Genomic DNA, 18,903 nt, shown 5'->3' on the forward strand with positions numbered 1-18,903 from the left:
GCTTATGCAATACAGGTGTAGTACAAAGTTGTGTGCATATGAGATTTTAAAGGAATGACAAGTATAAGATAATCATACCTTCTTACATTTCATTACTTACCATTGTAGTTTCTCTTTACATTTAACCATGTGATGATATGTATGGCTTCTAATTGTAATCTTTCTGGATATAGGAAATTTTTTGTAGATATATATATACAATTGGTTAGAGACTCGTGTTGATAACGTGTTATGAAATAAAATGAATTTAGTAAAGCATGAACAAGAAATAAAAGCAACTTAGTAAAACATGAACAAGAATAGAGATAGAGAGAAGGAAGCGATTTTCTTCTTCAATTGTGTGTATTTTCCTATCTATTACAAGGCTTTTATATAGGCATGAAAAGTGAAGAAAATATGTCATTGAACATAAAAAATATGTCATTAATATGTCATTAACCATTTGAGAGAAAGATCGTGGAGAAAGAGTAGACATCCAACATATTTTGATTTTTATCGTAAGAGACTCAAAAATATTTGAACCAGTGGTCCTCGTTTGTGCTGCTTACGCCATTAACCGTATGGGAGACAAGGCCTGTCCTATCCATAAGTAAACCACAATACCACACCCAAAACTAGTCCAGATTTTTTCTTGGCTCAAGAATTAGCTTAAAACTTAGAGAAAATCTATTTTTAGTAATTGGACAGTTGTTAGACACTAACAAAACTTAAAAAAGGAAAAAGGGTGTGGTTGATGGCCTGGGGTTGCGGGGGGGGGGTTAGTGATGTGACAGTGTGACTGCTGAGTTTTTTTACCTTTTCTATATAAGGGCCACTCAGGGTTGTAGCCTTGTACACATTTATATTTTTGTAACATCATATTTTAACTCCAGAGACTTAGGATTGACTCCAAAATTCAGATAGCAAAATTAAAAATCTTTTCTTTCTTTTGTGTATATTTTATATGTGTGATATAGCAGTGAAGTGTTTCTGCAGATAAAGAGAGCAATGAAGAAATGTGAGTTATGCAATAGTATAGCAAGAGTTTACTGTGAATCAGATCAAGCCAGTCTTTGTTGGGATTGTGATGCCAGAGTTCACGCAGCTAATTTCCTTGTGGCTAAGCATTCAAGAAATCTTCTCTGCAATTCTTGCCAATCACTTACCCCATGGACTGGCTCTGGCTCTAAACTTGGTCCTACTGTTTCTGTTTGCCAGACATGTTTTCACAAAAATAATGATGGGGCAGATCATGATCTTGATCATAATGATACAGATGAAGAAGAAGATGATGATGAAGATGATGACGGAAGCAGTGACGAAGATGATGGTGATAATCAAGTGGTTCCTTTGTCTTTTTCAACTACTGATCAGCCTCGTCCTCCGTCATTGGCGTCAAGTTCTTCTTCAAGTAGTGAAGAGTCTACTAGCAGATTTTATAGGAGAAGAGTAGTTGGTGTCTCCAATTCAAGTATTGGGTTTTCACCAAACAGAACAGATGAAAATGTTCGATCCCATTTTCGTGTATGTCTTTAATTTTCTTCATCATACTTTTCTTCCCATTGATTAATGAAGCCAGGATTTTTAACAAGCAGATTCGAAATATTAAAAGTACATACACGAATATGTCAAGGGGATTCAACATTTACAATTTATGTATAAAAAATAATTTTGACCTTATATTACAGTGTAATTCTTTGGCGACGAACCCCTTCCGCCGCCTTATCTCCGCCCCTGCCAATAATATTATCTAAAACTATAGTGTGCACTGTTTCTTTTGCATTTTCAGGGAATTTCAAGACCTGAAGAGAAGGTAAAGAAGAGTTCATGGACATGGAGATAAAGTAGGGAAATTTTCAGATCAAAAGCTTCTCTGTTATATGATAGATGAAGGGAAAGAATATTGGCAGTGATAGATCGTTGGTATGAATAAATCTTGAAGAGTTGTAAATGACACATATAAGGTAGCTAGTTTTTTATGTTTCCATCTGCTGTTGACATCAATCCTGGAGTTCTTACTTGGAAATTTATAATAATTGATTATTTCTTACTTGGAAGTTTGCTAAGTTACAAGTATTACTGCATAGACTAAAGATTCTTTATTTGTCCTTATTTTCTAGATGTGAATCTGTTTTACTTTTTTCATTTACAGCGTCTTTATTTTTATTTTTGCTTAGTTGAAAATAATGAATGCCAGATGTGGCCGAAATCAAGATGAGGGAAAAAGATGATTGGACAGGACAACTCTCAGTTATAGGTGATGATAAATAAGTCATGGTTTTACTCATTGGCAAGCAAGAAAGGTTTTTGCACCAAATACAATAAAAGAATGCATGACATGTTGCTCATTCCTACAACAAAATAAGATAGAGGCTTATTAATCACATTTTCTTTGATTTCATCTTAATGTTACATACGTTTTCTTTGAAAAGAGTGTGATACCACCACCTATTAAGTCAGACGAGCGGTCCACTGAGCTCTGTAAAAAATGTTTTTTAGCGGAACAATGCAAATATTTTTGTTGTAGAAGGTTGACTTCTAGCAAAATAGCTCTTGCCGGAACGAAAGTCTTTTTTTTTTCTTCATAGATTTTATGTAAGGGTATCAGAAAAAATCTTTCTACCTTCGTAAGATAGTAGTAAAGTCTACGTACACTCTACTCCTCCCAGACCCCACTTTATGAGATTATACTGAAGTTATTATTATTCGTTGTTAATCTCGAGAAAAAGCGATTCAGTCCTAAACTATATCAAGATAACATTATTTACCTACTCACATAATTGCCGAGTTAGCCATGGTCCCAAAACCAAGTTCTTACCAATTAAAGTAAGATATTCTTGATTTTCTTCTTAGTGGCACGACGTTAAGGAAAGGAAATATAATCTATTCCCTATGTAAGAACTACTACTTGAGTAGCCTTTTATAGCTAACCAAATAATGTCAAAAGAAGACCCAAATTTATTGACCAATATTACTAGCTACCAGCCAACACAACCAAACTTTGAATAATTGAATCTTCTTACCGTGTGTTTGTGACTCTCAAGTTTCCTTGTCATTGTTTCTATCTTGACATATATGGTCCAATTTCAAACCAAACGGTCCACTTGTTGACTCAACAAACTCTACAACAACTCTCCTTAATTTCCCCCCTCCCCCAAACAAAACCCAACAACGTATGGAGGGTCCAAAAATTCTAAAAATATACCAATTGTTTCTGTTGTGGTATAAAGTGGGACCTCTTTGAGATAGACAAAAATGTGGAGAGTTTGGCATATTCTATTTTTGATTGCTTCAATGGCTATCAATGGACCCTTGGACTCAAATGTCACAACGCAAATTGTTCACTTTAGAAGGATTGTGCATGAACCTGAGACACTTGTCGTTTTTATTGAAAGCTTTGCTCTTTAGCTGAAGCTTTGCCTGCTCCACAAGTTTTCTGCACCTCCCTTCCCATAGCTTTTAAAGAGAAATAATGTAGCAATGAATTATTATATATACATTGCTCAAACTTTTTTTTTCTTCCTCCATATTTCATTGACTTGTTTCTAAAGTATGCATTATATCATTAAAAATTTAAGTTATTAGCACAAAAAAAGAGACGCTTTATTTTAGGTCTATACATGTTCAATCGAGTACATAGAAATATATTTGCTTATGAGTTATGGTAGGACTAGGTGCCAAGATCTCTTGTTAAAGTATAAGATTTTTTTGGCTTTTTATAATAATAGTGTTGGACCAATCGTAATTTTCTTTCTCTTTGCTAGGGATCAAATATGATCCTATGATCTTCATTTCTACTTCAGCAACTATTATGTCAATTATTGGGTGCCCGTTAAAAGAGACAATATTAATTACTAAAGGTTAAAGGGTACATAGCCAAGAATCTAGGGATGTAAAAATTGAAGTTAGTACAAATAAAATTAAGTCGAATATAAAAAGTGGAAGCACATGTGCTGAGTTATTAAAGTTTCATTAGATTATACATGTCAGAGTGGAAGATTTAGGGAGAAGCTGACAGCTAAACATAATTTGTTAAGGTTAATGAACATATAATCAAGAATCTTAGGATTGTAATCTTTTGATTAGCATGCGAAGGACCTTAATCATGACGCTTTTATTAATCTATACCGTTAAAATATGTGAGCAGGTGAAGAAGAGTATAAAAATGAGATTAACAGACTCGGACATATTAGACGCAAAGTTTTCGACATGGCCACGTGCACAACACATCCCTGTTAATAAAATTAATTGCAATTTGATATCAAATTCACGACATCCCCACGTGCCCTGTAAACACTAGTAGTAATTTAATTGCAATCCGTCAAATTGTCTAATGTTGATGTTAGTATTTAGGATTTAGCCTATCTATATTTATATCGATGGCGTAAAGAATTTTTATATCAGTACATTATAACCAATTAAAGATGACCATTTATCTTATTTTTTAGGTAACTAGTTCACACGTACTATAAAAGGTTACTTGTAATTTCTCTTATTTGACCTGATAGTGTAGAAGGTTACTTTTACACTATTAGTATATAAAAAATTAAACTATAGTATTATAATACTTTGGAAGTTGTTAACGTTGAAGAGAATCAGGGAATCTAGAGAAATAAAGAACTATGTGTGGTCGTAACACATTGCGTAAACAAGAAAATTGAACTCTTTTGATATGTGTGGATATGATGTCATTATTTTCAAAATTGTAGCCACTATGATAAAACTAATCGAATTTACACAGTAATGCAATATGCAAGTGAATTTGTGATGAATCTAGAGAGGAAATGAGATGAAGAAGAAAACACTGTTGTATTGATCTAAGAAGAAGAAGAAGAAATACACGTGTGGGCTCTTATATAAACACCCACTTCTAACCGCCTATAACAACCTTTCCACATTAGGACAAAGCTTTCTAAAGTTGTACACTTAGGCCCCTTAGCTGATCCTATATACAATTGATATGTATCTCAATACTCCCCTTCAAGCTGGTGGGTGAAACACATCAAGCACACCAAGCTTGGACAATAGGAAGTGATCTTGTGCTGATCCTAAACCCTTGGTCATAAGGTCAGCCTGCTGTAAACTAGTAGAGATATATCGTGGTGCTAATTGTCCAGCTTTGATTTTTTTCTCGAACAAAATGACAATATATTTCTATGTGTATGGTCCTCTCATGAAAGATGGGATTGGCAGCTATTTACAAGGCTGCCTTACTGTCACAATGCAGGGGAACTGGTTGATGAACATGAACCTGAAGTTCCTTTAACAGTCCCAGAAACCAAGTAATTTATGTTGCTGCTAGACTTCTGTATTCAGCCTCTGCAGAACTTCGACTCACAATCTGCTGCTTCTTGGACTTCCAGGAAAGTAGTGAATTCTCCAATTTGATGATGTATCCTGTGATTGATCTTATGGTATTTGGGCAGGAGGCCTAGTTAGAATCACAATAAGCTGATATGTTTTCGATAGGACCAGCACTTAACAAAATTCCAAGCCAGGAGCTGATTTCACATATCTGACTACACGTAATGCTGCATTCCAATGGGATTGTTTGGGGTGTTGCATGAATTGGCTAAGCACTTGAACTGCAAAGCTGAGGTCTGGTCTAGTGATGGTTAAGTAGAGTAGCTTCCCAATAAGTCTTTGATAGCTTCCAATGTCCGCCAGTTCCCCTTCCCCTTTGACACCTACATGCTTGTCATAGTCAATTGTAGTCAATTTCTGATTAAGTTCAATGGGAGTAGAGATTGGTTTGGCTGCTGCAAGGCCAGCTTCTGAGATCAATTGCAAAGCATACTTTCTTTGTGTGAGCAGTATCCCTTCCTTTGATCTCAGAACTTCTATTCCAAGGAAATAACGAAGTTCTCCTAAGTCCTTCACCTTGAAAGAGCTGTGTAAAGTCTGTTTAGCCTCCCCTATCAACTCTGCATTGCTTCCAGTTATAAGCAAATCATCCATATATACTAGGATTATAACAATGTCAGAAACTGTCTTCTTGGTGAATAGAGAGTGATCATGAGCACTTTAAGAGTATCCAGCTTCCAATAAAGTATCAGTAAGTTTAATGTTCCATTGCCTTGAGGCCTGTTTGAGGCCATATAGAGATTTCAGCAGCTTGCACACCTTGTTCTCCCCTTGTTTCTGGAAAACCTGTGGCAAATCCATATAGACTTCCTCATATAGGTCTCCTTATAAAAAGGCATTGTTCACATCTATTTGGAACAAGTTCCAACCTCTGGATGCTGCAATGCTGATCACTATCCTCACAGTTATCATCTTTCCTATAGGGGAGAAAGTTTCATGATAATCCAAACCTTCTTGTTGAGTATATCCCTTAGCCACCAATCTAGATTTGTATCTCTCTATTTCCCCAGTTGCCTTGTGTTTTATTTTAAACACCCATTTAGATCCTATAGCACGTTTACCTATTGGCAAGTCAACTATCTCCCAAGTAGCATTGTCCTCAAGAGCATTAATTTCCTAGGACATTGCTTTTATCCAGTTCTTGTTCTTGCATGCCTGGCTGAAGGATTTAGGCTAATCTTCAGCTGCAAACACTCCTAAATAAGCCTGGTAGGTGTTAGACAAATGAGTGTAGGATATAGAGTTTGAGATACAATGTGGATTCGACTGTGGCTTGCATGTGGTAATGTAGTCCTTTAGCCAGATAGATGGTCTAGAAGCTCTGTTGGATTTTCTAGTATGCAACTCAGTATCAGATGATTGGCTTGTGTCTGCTGGATTCTCAACATCTTCAATCTCTGCAGCTGGATCCTCAACATCATCAATCCCTGTTGCTAGACTCATGGCTGGTTCAGAATCAATCTATTGTCTGTTCACTAATGATTGTCTGTTCAGGATCAGTTGCTGTTGGATCTATTGTAGTCACTCCCTCAGTAGAAAGTTGTCCTTCAATAGTTGAATGAAGAGTAGGTTGGGAAGACATGGTATCAGTTGGAGCAACTGATGGTGTAGTATTTGGAAAGAGGTCTTCTTCTTCAATTTGCATATTTTCCTTGAAAGGAAATACATGCTCTCTGAATGTAACATTTCTGCTGACAAATATTCTTTTACTGTCTAGATCATACAATCTGTAACCCTTTTGTGTTTCTGAATAGCCAATAAGAATAGACTTCCTTGCTCTTGGTGCAAATTTATCTCCTCCAGGTAAATTGCTTGCAAAACAAAGACATCCAAATACTCTTAGATGATCTATCCTTGCTGGTTTCCCATGTAATACTTCATATGGACATTTCCCTTGTAATATTCTTATGGGCAGCTTGTTTATCAGATAAATAACTGTTCTTGCACAATCTCCCCAAAACCTTATTGGTACTGAGCTTTGAAACTTCAGTGCCCTTGCTATCTCCAATATATGCCTATGCTTTCTCTCAACTGTGCCATTCTGTTGAGGGGTATATAGGCAGCTACTCTGATGTACTATTCCCAATGTGGCTAACAATTCATTGTAGTGTGAATTAAAAAACTCAGTGTCGTTATCTGAACTCAACACCTTTACAATCATACCAAATTGATTTTGAATCATTGCAACAAAGTTTTTTTATTACAACTAGTACTTCAACCTTTGACTGAATCAAACATACCCAAGTGTACCTACTATAGTCATCAACAATAATAACAAAGAAATATTTTCTATCATATATAGGTACTCTGCGTGGTCCCCAAACATCTAAGTGAACAAGTTGAAAATTTCAGTAGAACTAGTACTACTAACAGGAAATTTTAGCCTACATTGTTTATCTATTGGACATACTTGACAGTCCTCTTGTGCCTTCACATCCACTTTATTCTGTAACTCTGGAATATGTTGCATTGCCTTTATTGAAGCATGTCCCAGCCTTAAATGCCAAAGTTCAGTTTCCTTTTCCTTTCTCAGAGATACTCCTGCAGCTACCACTGTAATGTTTTCCTTAAGAAGATACAAATCATTATTCTCTCTACCAATCCCCATCACCCTGCCACTGTAGAGATCCTATAATATACAGCATCAGGGAAGAATGTGGCTGAGCAACATAAATCCTTTGTTAGTTTAGACACTGATAATAGGTTAAATTTAAAGTCTGGCATATATAGGACATTTTTTACTGTCTTATTGCCTAATATGGAGGCCTCTCCTGTGTGAGTTATTTGAGACTTCTTTCCAGTAGGAAGTTGCACTTCATGTTTCCTTTGGTCATCTTCTTTTCTAACATTGTTAAGGATATCCTTACAGTGTGTAATATGATGTGTTGCCCCTGTATCTATTACCTAATCGCACATACCTGCATCAGATAATAGAGAGACTATACCTGCAAAATTATCAGAACTTTCTGCAGTTGTTGGCTTTGACAGCAATCTCACCAATTGTCGATATTGTTCTTCTGTGAAGAACTACCCTGCTCCTTGTATCTGCACATTCATTTGTTTCCCTTCCTCACTGTTTGCATTCATATTCACATTGTTAGTATACACCTTTCCACCTGTAGGTTGATTCTTCCTTTTACTCTTAAAATCAGCTGGATATCCAATTATTTTGAAGCAATTCTCCTTAAGATGTCTTTTATACCCACAATATTCACAAACCATTCTAGGTTTCCTTACTTTAAAGTCTTGTCCTCTCCCTGCTAGCATAGTGAGTGGTTCTCTATGAGTATCAATGACACCTAAAGACCTCTGACTTTCCTCTTGAGTCATATAGGCTTCATTAACAGTCACAACATGCCTCTTCGCCAACACATTACTCCTTATATTGCTATAACTTTCATTTAGTCCCATAAGGAACTGCAGCAAACGTTGAGATCTTAGGTGTTCTACTGAAGGTCGAGCTTCTTCACAGTCACATGAAAACAGTGGTACTAACACATCCAATTCATCCCACAAGTCCTTTATTTTTTAAAAATAGCTAGTGACAGAGTCAGTACCTTGTCTTAAGGTTGCGATGGCTGTCCAGAGGTGATAGATCCTTGTCAAATCTGATTGATCAAATCTCTCCTAGAAATCATTCCACACTTTTCTGGCATTTGAGGCATAAACAATGCTTAGCATCAATTCGCTTGACACGGTGCTCCCAATCCAAGACAACACGATTGCATTACATTTTTCCTATTATTCGGCCAATTCTCCTTTGTATATTCTTTTTACACAAGTCTCGTCCACAAACCCTAGCTTGCTTTTTCCCCGGAGTGCCAATGAAATTGCTCTACTCCACAGGGCATAGTTATCTGGTCCTGTGAGTTTGAGCGGTATTAAGACAAGTCCTGGAGCATCTGACGGTTGTAAAAACAACGGATGATTGCGATCTAAAGATGCAACTTCATTTCCGCCATTGCTGTCTGAAAATCAGCTTCTCGGAGCTACGATCTACTGTATTTTGCTTGAATCTCGACGGAATTACGATCGCCGCTCTGATACCATGATAAAACTAATCGAATCTACACAGTAATGCAACATGCAAATGAATTTGTGATGAATCTGGAGAGGAAATGAGATGAAGAAGAAAACACTGTTGTATTGATCTAAGAAGAAGAAGAAGAAATACACGTGTGAGCTCTTATATAAACACCCACTTCTAACCGCCTATAACAGCCTTTCCACATTAGGACAAAACTTTCTAAAGTTGTACACTTAGGCCCCTTAGCTTATCCTATATGCAATTGATATGTATCTCAATACACTATAACCATACGATAAAGTGATCTATTTTTTTCTCGTCTATTGCTTTTCTTAGGTACGGTCTAGCTAGGCCCTTTAAACTGAAAATATCTTTGGATTCTATTTCACTTGATCAGATATTTGATTTGTGTGTTTCAGTTTCACAACCATAAAGACAATGATTCCTGAAAATTTTGCTCTGGTTCGTTGAATCATAGCCACTGAAATCCACATTGACTTGGCCTAATCATTTAACAGTACCGAACTTACCTCAATTTTTTACTTTCTTTTTTCCTTTTCGTTGCTTTTAACTACGGACTCAACTTCAAAACTAGATGATAAGATGTAGACAGCCTAAAGTTATATAAGTAGACAATAACTTATTTTTCAGTATTTTAGAAACTCTAACTTCCTTAGTTTACACGTACGTCTATATATAACTGATAGTTTAATTTGGAGCATAAATAATATAACATGGGCCCAGTGTTGGATTAACTATTGAATATTAAGTAATTCGATAAGTGCTTGGCTATGCAAATATTTAATTTGTATTTTGTTTGTATAAATATGCCAATGTTTATGTTTGTGATATCCAAGTAATTTAAAAGAGAATAGATGGTTAAGAGGTAGAAGAACAAACGAATTTCTATCTCAATGTGGAACGTCCAGAGAGGGAAAAGAGCTGTCTAATTTTTGGACCAAGGAAGGATAAGACGAAAAGATGTTAGACACTTGTTCCCTCTATTGATCATCAGAACTCAGAAGTAAACAAGATTTTGTCACATATTAAGAGTAGATGATGACACAGAGATATTCCTTTCTCTAGTATAGAGTGTTAAATGTAATAAAGAAGGGCGTATTGTTGTTCAAGCTTAAGTATGCCTATATACCAAATCTGAATACACTTTAGTCTAAGTTAAAAAAATTGCCAACTTGCTCTCTTTGGCCACCAGAAATGAATAGAAGATGCTTCTCATTCACTAAAAGCAGCACTCGAATTTTTGAGCTGTAATCTGAAGTGACTGTTGATGGACATATATGGTTCTGGAACATATCCCCAAATTGACCTTTTTCTTTGCTCTTTTGGTTCTTAACCACTCTATTTCTTCCAATTTCTGACAAATTTCGAGTACATACTTTGAGGTCTCCATCTTTTTTTGTTGGGAATAAGTTCCCCTATCACTTCTTTCTTCCTTTCAAAACAACACCTGCAAAGCATTAACATTTCGCAATTCTGGTCTTAGAAATACGAGATTTAGGGCGAGTTCTATTAGTTCGTCTACTTTTAATTGAAATTGTGTGTATATGTGAAAAATTAAAGTTTAGACATAAAATTAAAGATGCACTTACCTTGCTCAGCTTGTATACTTCCCAAAATATCACTGAAGATATTTCCTTAGAAATTCCATGTACTGTTGGGGGTCGTTTGGTTACAATACGGCTTATGCTGGGATAAGTTATGTTATGATTAATTATGCTAGGATTATTTTTTATCCACTGTTTGGTATGTTATATTAAAAATGACAATTACATCATTTCTAAGAAGAAGGTATAAGTTATCCCGACACTAATTACTCCAACCATACAAGGTATACATTATCCTAGTACTAATTTTAATCTCGGGATAACTTGTACCAGATTTGCTAACCAAACAAAGTATTAAGATGGTATTAAATTTTTATATCAAACACTATATCTACTTATACCTCATACCAAATGACCCTTAATGTAGGACTTGAGTTGATAGTTGCAACCCCACCAGGGTCCACCCCATTAAATTCTTCTTTGAAATTTACTTTTAATGCTAAAACACCACTTAACAAACATGTAGTAATTGCAAACTTCACATAGATTGTTTCCCATGATTATGCCCCCAATGCCATGCCATGTCCTCAGGATATGAAGCAAGACGTGGGTTTGGACCATTTGGTATGACAAAAAGTAGCTACCGGGTTTTCCAGTATTTGGTTACTTAAGTTATAGTAAATATTTTTTTCAAAGAATATTTGCCACTAAAATAAGAAAAATGAATTCAGTGACTTGTGCTGGCAAAAGTTATTGTCTTTGATAAAAATCCCAACTCCAACTCCATATCATTATTTAATCAAGTTGCTGTCAAACCTTTATACTTGAAAAGATGGTCAAAACATTATCCTCATACACTATCCTACGCCTAATACAGAATCATACCTAACTGAATATTAGAAAATAATCCAAGAAATGATATCCAAAATGATAAGAAAAACATTTTCTCCAAGCTAAACCAACTCCATTATGTAAACTACATTAAAAGAAAATAAAACAGAAGGCCATATTGCTATTTGTGGGGTGTAGGAACAGGGAACCAGTTCAGCTATCTATATCTAGAAACTGCGAGTTTCAGATAAATCTAAGGCTCAATTTGTGATACAATTACTGTAATATGCCTTAAAAAAATAGGAAAAGTGTCCCTTCAACAATTAAAGGATTCTTTCTAGCTTGGGGACACTATACCTATGAATCTTTATTATCTGAGACACATAGGATTGTAGCAATTGAATCTCAAAAAAAAAAAAAAAAGTTGAATAGAAAGAAAAGAAGAAGCAACTATCCAGAATAAGAGAAAAAGTTCAGGCAAAGTAGCAAGCACATGCAATCAACATGGAAAGTTGAACAAAGCAGCTTCAAAAGATAGTTATTCCACATAAAAAGCAGGCAGCCACTTTTAAAACCTAAAACAAAGAGAAGAAGCTCATGAACAATAACAAGCATTTCAAACTTCATAAACTCGAAACACAGAAGACAACCATAAGCAGAAAGAAAGCACTGAAAACCACCAAAACCAACTCCGTCTCACTAGAGTACTCGAACATCTCTGCACCTTCAACTTACTCAAGAAGCCTTCTCCAAATCTGCATAACGAGGAGAGCTTAGGTATCAGCAATCTCATCCAGAACAGCCAGTAAACATGATTTGAATTTAATCGAATGACAGAGTATTGTTTAGATGGAAGCAATTCTAAGTGCAGAAAGAAAGGCTTGTTTTTTCAATGGATTTTTCCTTTTGGTACCGGTAGAAGACAGCAATTTGAAAGGAATTTACTCACAAATTAAAAAAGGTACCAAAAACTAACAAAATCAAACAGACAGAAAAGAGAACAAACACCTCATACCACTCTATTTTAAGCTTTAAGAAGCCATTTGATAACATTTCCATATTATCTTATCTCAGCTTTCAAGATTGGTTTTGGAACAGTTTAGAGGGGCAGGTGTCCAGTGACTATCAGTACATTAAAGGAAGGGTGGTTAGAAGCAGCCATTTAGAAATTGCAAATACTCAATAATATTTCAATCTTTTATTGCCTATTGAGTCATAAATTTCCATGGAATTCTCCTCCCACTGATTGATCAGAATCCAGGTTTAAATTGTACATACACATACAGTTAATAAGCTTAAAACTATTTATGCATGAAAATTATTAAATAGCACTTCCAAAAAACATTCCCCTTTTAAAGTTGGCCCCCTTGGCACACTACAACAAAGATCCGACACTACCCAAATTCTTGCTTCATTGACCTTGCTGCTTAAAATTTATACACCAATTGTTCCATCTTTAATTCAAAGAAAATAATAATATCGTCCAATCAATCTGCATGGTGAAAATGCAGAATGCCACTTAGTGGTGTGCTGAAAAGTCATGGCGTGTCAAACCAACTATAGCTCTCACTTGTCAGAAAAGGGAAAGATGCAAGAAGTACAAATTAGGGAGCTGGAAAACTAACATAATTCAGTGAGATCACAAGATGCAAGGTTGGTACCAGACGGGGGTCAAAAATCTAGTTTTCAACTGGAGAACATTCGACGCTGATGTTAGATGTCAGTGCTGAAGAAGCAATGTGTTCAAGTTGAATGTTCCCAACTTCCTTCACCCTGCACTACTAAGTACCATGCCCTGAAATCTGAATGATAGGGCCAGCATTTTCTCTTTCCACTTGTATCAATCGCCACCCACCTCCTCTGAACATCACCCTCCCTCTCTCCTCGTTGCCACCATTTTTACCAGCAACCATCCACATGCCTAATTCAAAACGCCGCCTCCCTACCTCCGTCTCCTCAACCTGTATTTGTCAACACCAATTCAGACCTAGATCACCGTAACCCTGCTTTTGAAACACTGTTCATTCCTTGTCTATCTCTATTGTTACCTTTCCTACATACCAGCAGTTGCACCTATCTCCTCCACAGTGAAATCTTTTTATGTTGCTTACCTTTCTTTCTCCCCCTTCTCCCATCTAAAAATAACCTAGGTGAAAAAGCTTCTTTTAATAGGTGACTTAAGAGAACAAACTATCCAATTGATGGTACTTGATGATAAAAGCCCCACAACAACATCTCTAGAAATGTAGCTGACTGTCAAATAGTACTATATCAACAACTTAAACAGGTCAATCTTTTTTTCCACAAAGAACTAAAATAGCACGATTAGACAGTTATTTCTCAACCATACTAGTAGTTGATTCATTGTTGAATTGAATACGCGAAGATACACAACAATTATTGCTCTCTACTAATCGATTATCCAACAGACGGACAGTTCTTTTGCAAAAATTAATAATTGGTGAGTATCAAAGACGTTAGGTGCTGAAACACAACACAGCTGGTTCCAAAATATTTTGTTAATTATGAGATAGAGAGAAAACTGTTAAATTATATAAGGAGAACAACATATTGAAGATAGTGGAAACTAGATTATAATTATTAGTCCAAGAAAATTATTTGCAAATATCTCAGATTAGGAAAGTTAGGGTAGAAAAGATCCAAATACATTACTAATAGGAAAAAGAGATCAGTCTTTTATGACACCAAATACTCCATGAAAACATGAGGGAAAGGTTGACTTCTCAATGGCTCTTTCAAATAAAGGAATTTTAAGCAATTATTCTGAAAAAAATGTGAATAAGATTGCAGAGTAATGGACCTTTAGTGGTGAAAAGGGACTTCATACTCACAAGACTAGCTTCCATAGTCATCACGAAAACAAGACATACTCAATTTTCAGCTACATTTTGTCGGTAACCACAGTGTAAGAATAAGGCAGTCTACAAATGACATGTACAAATTCTGAGAGAAAACTTGCATATTAGAACAACTGGACATGCACTTTAAAGCAAGAATTACTTGCTTAATACATGATGCAACTTCCATAAAGTAGCAGTAGAAGAGTTCCATTACTACTAGGAGGAGTGAATGCTTAAAGCAAAGCTTAGCTTTAAAATCCATGCTTATTAGGAAAAACCACATATTGACTTCTTTATTAACCCATATCTTCTAAAAAAATTCAGAATTACGTTTAAGCGGGAAGGCCGAACCTGAAGAATAAAACAATCCCCTCAAACAAACCAACTATCGAGATAGTTCACAATCAGCTTTGATTTTGAAAAATAAAAGCCATGTCATCAGAGAACTCAAGTGAGAAGCAACAGAATAAAACAGACAGACAAGAGAAAACTAAATTGTCAAGTGAGAACTTGCTTTGCAACTTTCAGTTGATACTCTTGATAAGTTCGAGTGTCAGTAATGGTTTTGTTCTCGGGAAGAAGAGGGTTTAGCAGTAACCAAAAACATGGTCACGTGGAATAAATCAAATTCGTCACCGGAAAAGGGAAGAGGGTTCAAGAACATACCTACAAGGTAGCACAACTTTAGGGAACATTACAAGGTAAGCAGATAAACTAGCTAAATGTGGAAGCAATATGCAACTGACTAATAGTATTGGCATAGTTCATTCCTCGTTTTTGCCTTAAAGGTACTACAGGCAGACAAATCAGAAACCACTTATGCTAGAAGCAAAACCATATGAATGATGCTAAAATATGTAATGTTTATCTTTATTATATAAACATTATCTTTTGCAGCCAAAAAGAATAGCACAAGGTGGAGGCTGGAACTAACATTCCCTTTCTTTTCTTTCACAATATGCCATATTATTCGTGGCTATGTATTTTCTGAATTTTCTTGTACCAAAGATGCATTTGCATATGTGAACAGCATAAAAAATGCCCAAACTAAAATGCAGATGTTCTAGCATTGAAAAGGCATAAGCATGATATTCCAAGGAAAGATAGGATAGCTTAGGTTGTTGAATGTGCAGAACTAATAGAGTTCAAGGGAGGGAGGAGGAAAAAGAGACGTTTTTTTTTTTTTTACAAAATTTAAATTATCTCTACTAGATTAACCATGACATTATTTATTCTCCTACATTTTACCCCAGCAATCCAAATGCAGTTAATGGTGCATCATCTACTGGTCAGAAGCACATGCTTACATATGTATCCCAGCTCAGAATATGACACGAGAACACGGCTAAAAAGGGGAACATAAGACAGAAAACCAAAATAAATTATCAAAGTGAAATAGTCAAACCCTGCTCGCAGACTACAACCCCATAAAATTCTCCTGTAATAAATCATCCAATGGTAAAGAAACAAAATAAAATTTGATAAGGCATTACTTACAACTAGCTTAGCTGATTGCAACATAAAACCACATCAGCTCATTTCCTAGCTGATAATCAAACTCCTTGATGGAGTAATTACAACAGACCACTTTCACATACCTAAAGGTACACAAAAAGATTCAAAGACAAAGGTGCAAATGCATAAACCATCATACAAAGTTACGACCTTTGAGGTAGTAATCAACATCCAATCATTCAAACAAAACTTATATCACTACACAAAAAACATACAGAATGCCTACTTGCAAAGATATTACTGATCAATAAGATATACCTGCAGCTTTATCCTCGGCATCATGGTATATTGGTTCATCCTCGGGCACAGGGTGAAGAACCCCATCTGTCTCTTTTATAACTGAACCTTCATTTGCATCAGCAGCAGCAACCCCATCTTTATCATCAGGATATCTAACAACAACAACAGGGCAAACACAATGATGCACACAATAATCGCTCACACTACCGAGCCTCCCTCCTTTTATGCTACGCCTCGAAGCACCAAACCCTCTACTCCCCATTATCACTGCACTCAAACCCAACCTCTCTACTTCAAGACACAGCCTTTCTTTCATATCATGATCCTTCACTATATGAATCTTGAACGGTATATTCCCTTCAACGAGTGGCTGTGCTAAATCATTAGCTTTTGTAGTTGTGAAGTTATCAAAATCATCTTCTAATTTCTGCTGTGATTCTTCATTTGTAGTGTCGACGGAGACATCTATAGCACCCCAATCAGCGCCGTAGAGGACGGAAGTAGGACGGACGTGGAGGAGAATGACGGCGTCACCTGGTCGGAGGTAATTTTGGACGGCCCATTTGACGGCGTAAGCGCTTTCGTCGCTAAGATCGACGGCGATAGCGATCTTCCGATTGGCGCGTGAAGTGGGTATTCCGGAAGGGAAACGTGGGGATGCAGGTTGGTGCATGATCGCCGTCGGTGGTCGGTCGGATTCTGCCGGTGGCTTTTTTGGTGATGCCATAAATGGAGAACTGGAAATGGGTATTGGAGAATTTGGAAAGTTATTGAGTTTTTTGTGATCTCCGATGTGTGTGTGTGTGTTTCTTCTTGGGACGGAAGAGAATGATAATAGAAGATGTTTGGGAGAAGAAAGGTTACAGGAATTAGCTGGATCGAGTGTATTAGATGTTCTTTGCACCTCTTTTCTAGAGTATTTTCTAATTAATGTGAAATGGCCAATATTTTGACTTTTGGCTAATCCTATCCAGTACAATACAGTACACTTTGATTATACCGTATTTAATTTCAGATTTTTTTTAATAAAATTGGATCTAATACTACTAGTACTAGTATTTTACCACCTTTCTTTTCCTTATCTCATTTTTTTGCACCTCTGGCTTTTTTGTTTTTTTTCTTCTTTACTTCTCCCCCTCCCCTCTCCCTCGTTGCGCCATTATTTGTCGAGAATTAAGCTAGCTAATGTTGTAATTAGTGGCAAGTCCTAAGTTTAGTACTATTTTTAATTCAGTCCATTTTAATTTTTGTAGTTATATTAGAGACACGTGGCTAGTATGTTGTTAGAATAGAGAATCCTAGGTTGGCTTCGTTACATGCTCACAGTGTACTCATTTTCAGAATCATCAGAAATATTATCTAATTTTTCTCTATCTTCTTCTTCCTCTATTCTCTTCTCTCAAATTATGTTTCTTCATGACTGAGCTCTTTCATAGCTCAGCTCGTGACAATAGTATCAGAGCAGCACGATTCTGCAGAAAGCTCGGTAATAGCGGAAACTCAGAAATTCAAAGGACTTGAAGATGGTACGAAAAAGCTCGAAACTCAGCTTCAAGCTATGGCAACTGATAACGCCCAACGATTTGAGAGGCTCGAATCCAACCAGAATCATTTCTCCTTGGAGCTGCGCGAGATCCAAGAGACTAATAGGAAGCTCGAACTAATCATATCTCAACTTGACGCAGTGAAGATGGCAGGAGTTTCTGCTCAACCTCCATCTCCAAGATTTACGATGTCGAAAGCTCCAGGACCAATAGTTATATGTGAATCTGGACATGCATCAAACTCTCGTGCTCAAGTAACTCCATTTTCGGCTCCTACGAGTTACCCTATAGGAAGGGGCTTCACTTTTTCTCCTGTTTTGCCTAATCGGAGCTCACTGACCACAATCTTCACATCCTTGTCTTTTCCAGCCTCCCCCTGTTACTCCTACCATTACAAGTACTATTCTATTGCCCACTACTATTTTAACCACCTGGAATCCTCATTTACTTCCCTTATATGCAATTGCTACAGCTACTCCCACTCCAGAATCATCTGCAAAACTTTTTAAAGCAAAAATCAATTTTTCGGAGTTCACAGGATTCAATCCCAGAGGTTTGATAAGGAAGTGTGAGCAGTTTTTTGATATCTATCAAATTCTGGAATAGAGTAAAATGAGTTATGTATCAATACACATGAAGGATAAAGCAAATATATGGTTTGATAGTTATATCTTGGAGAAAAAGGGTACCAACTGGCCTCTGTTTTGTGCTGAGGTGTGTAGCAGATTTGGAAATGTCAGACCCATTGAAATTGTTGATGAGTTCAATAATAAAAAACAAACTGGATGAGTGGATAGCTATCAAGAAAGGTCTGATGAACTCAAATCCTACATGTTACTGGTAAACCCTCTTCTGAATATAACTCATTTTATTGTTAGTTACATTAGTGGATTAAAACATGAGTTGAAGCCCTTAGTAAGTTTAGCCAATCATGCATCTCTAATGGATGCATACGAAATAGCTAAATCCTATGAAGC

The 18,903-nt window shown here is 36.3% G+C and overlaps 4 protein-coding genes across 4 annotated transcripts; 1 reads left to right on the forward strand and 3 right to left on the reverse strand.

Moving 5' to 3' along the window:
* Nucleotides 1-833: 833 nt before the first annotated feature.
* Nucleotides 834-2,029, forward strand: LOC104219399 (zinc finger protein CONSTANS-LIKE 2-like). The gene is made up of 2 exons (XM_009770089.2): nucleotides 834-1,503; nucleotides 1,769-2,029. The coding sequence occupies exons 1-2, from the start codon at nucleotides 988-990 to the stop codon at nucleotides 1,820-1,822; spliced, it is 570 nt and encodes a 189-aa protein (XP_009768391.1). The 5' UTR covers nucleotides 834-987; the 3' UTR covers nucleotides 1,823-2,029.
* A 3,428-nt stretch (nucleotides 2,030-5,457) lies between these two features.
* LOC138883855 (uncharacterized mitochondrial protein AtMg00810-like) lies at nucleotides 5,458-5,937 on the reverse strand. Its single transcript, XM_070164574.1, has one exon. It carries the CDS (start codon nucleotides 5,935-5,937, stop codon nucleotides 5,458-5,460), a length of 480 nt encoding a protein of 159 aa, XP_070020675.1.
* An 862-nt stretch (nucleotides 5,938-6,799) lies between these two features.
* Nucleotides 6,800-10,781, reverse strand: LOC104219424 (uncharacterized). The gene is made up of 5 exons (XM_070164578.1): nucleotides 10,698-10,781; nucleotides 8,375-8,862; nucleotides 8,086-8,185; nucleotides 7,754-7,972; nucleotides 6,800-7,492 (listed from the first exon to the last, which is right to left on the reverse strand). The coding sequence occupies exons 1-5, from the start codon at nucleotides 10,779-10,781 to the stop codon at nucleotides 6,800-6,802; spliced, it is 1,584 nt and encodes a 527-aa protein (XP_070020679.1).
* A 1,497-nt stretch (nucleotides 10,782-12,278) lies between these two features.
* On the reverse strand, nucleotides 12,279-17,306 carry LOC104219407 (universal stress protein PHOS32). The gene is made up of 2 exons (XM_009770099.2): nucleotides 16,401-17,306; nucleotides 12,279-12,521 (listed from the first exon to the last, which is right to left on the reverse strand). Exons 1-2 carry the CDS (start codon nucleotides 17,107-17,109, stop codon nucleotides 12,502-12,504), a joined length of 729 nt encoding a protein of 242 aa, XP_009768401.1. The 5' UTR covers nucleotides 17,110-17,306; the 3' UTR covers nucleotides 12,279-12,501.
* Between the last annotated feature and the right edge of the window lie 1,597 nt (nucleotides 17,307-18,903).

Source organism: Nicotiana sylvestris, chromosome 2 (genome assembly GCF_000393655.2).
Source record: "Nicotiana sylvestris chromosome 2, ASM39365v2, whole genome shotgun sequence".
NCBI lineage: Eukaryota > Viridiplantae > Streptophyta > Magnoliopsida > Solanales > Solanaceae > Nicotiana > Nicotiana sylvestris.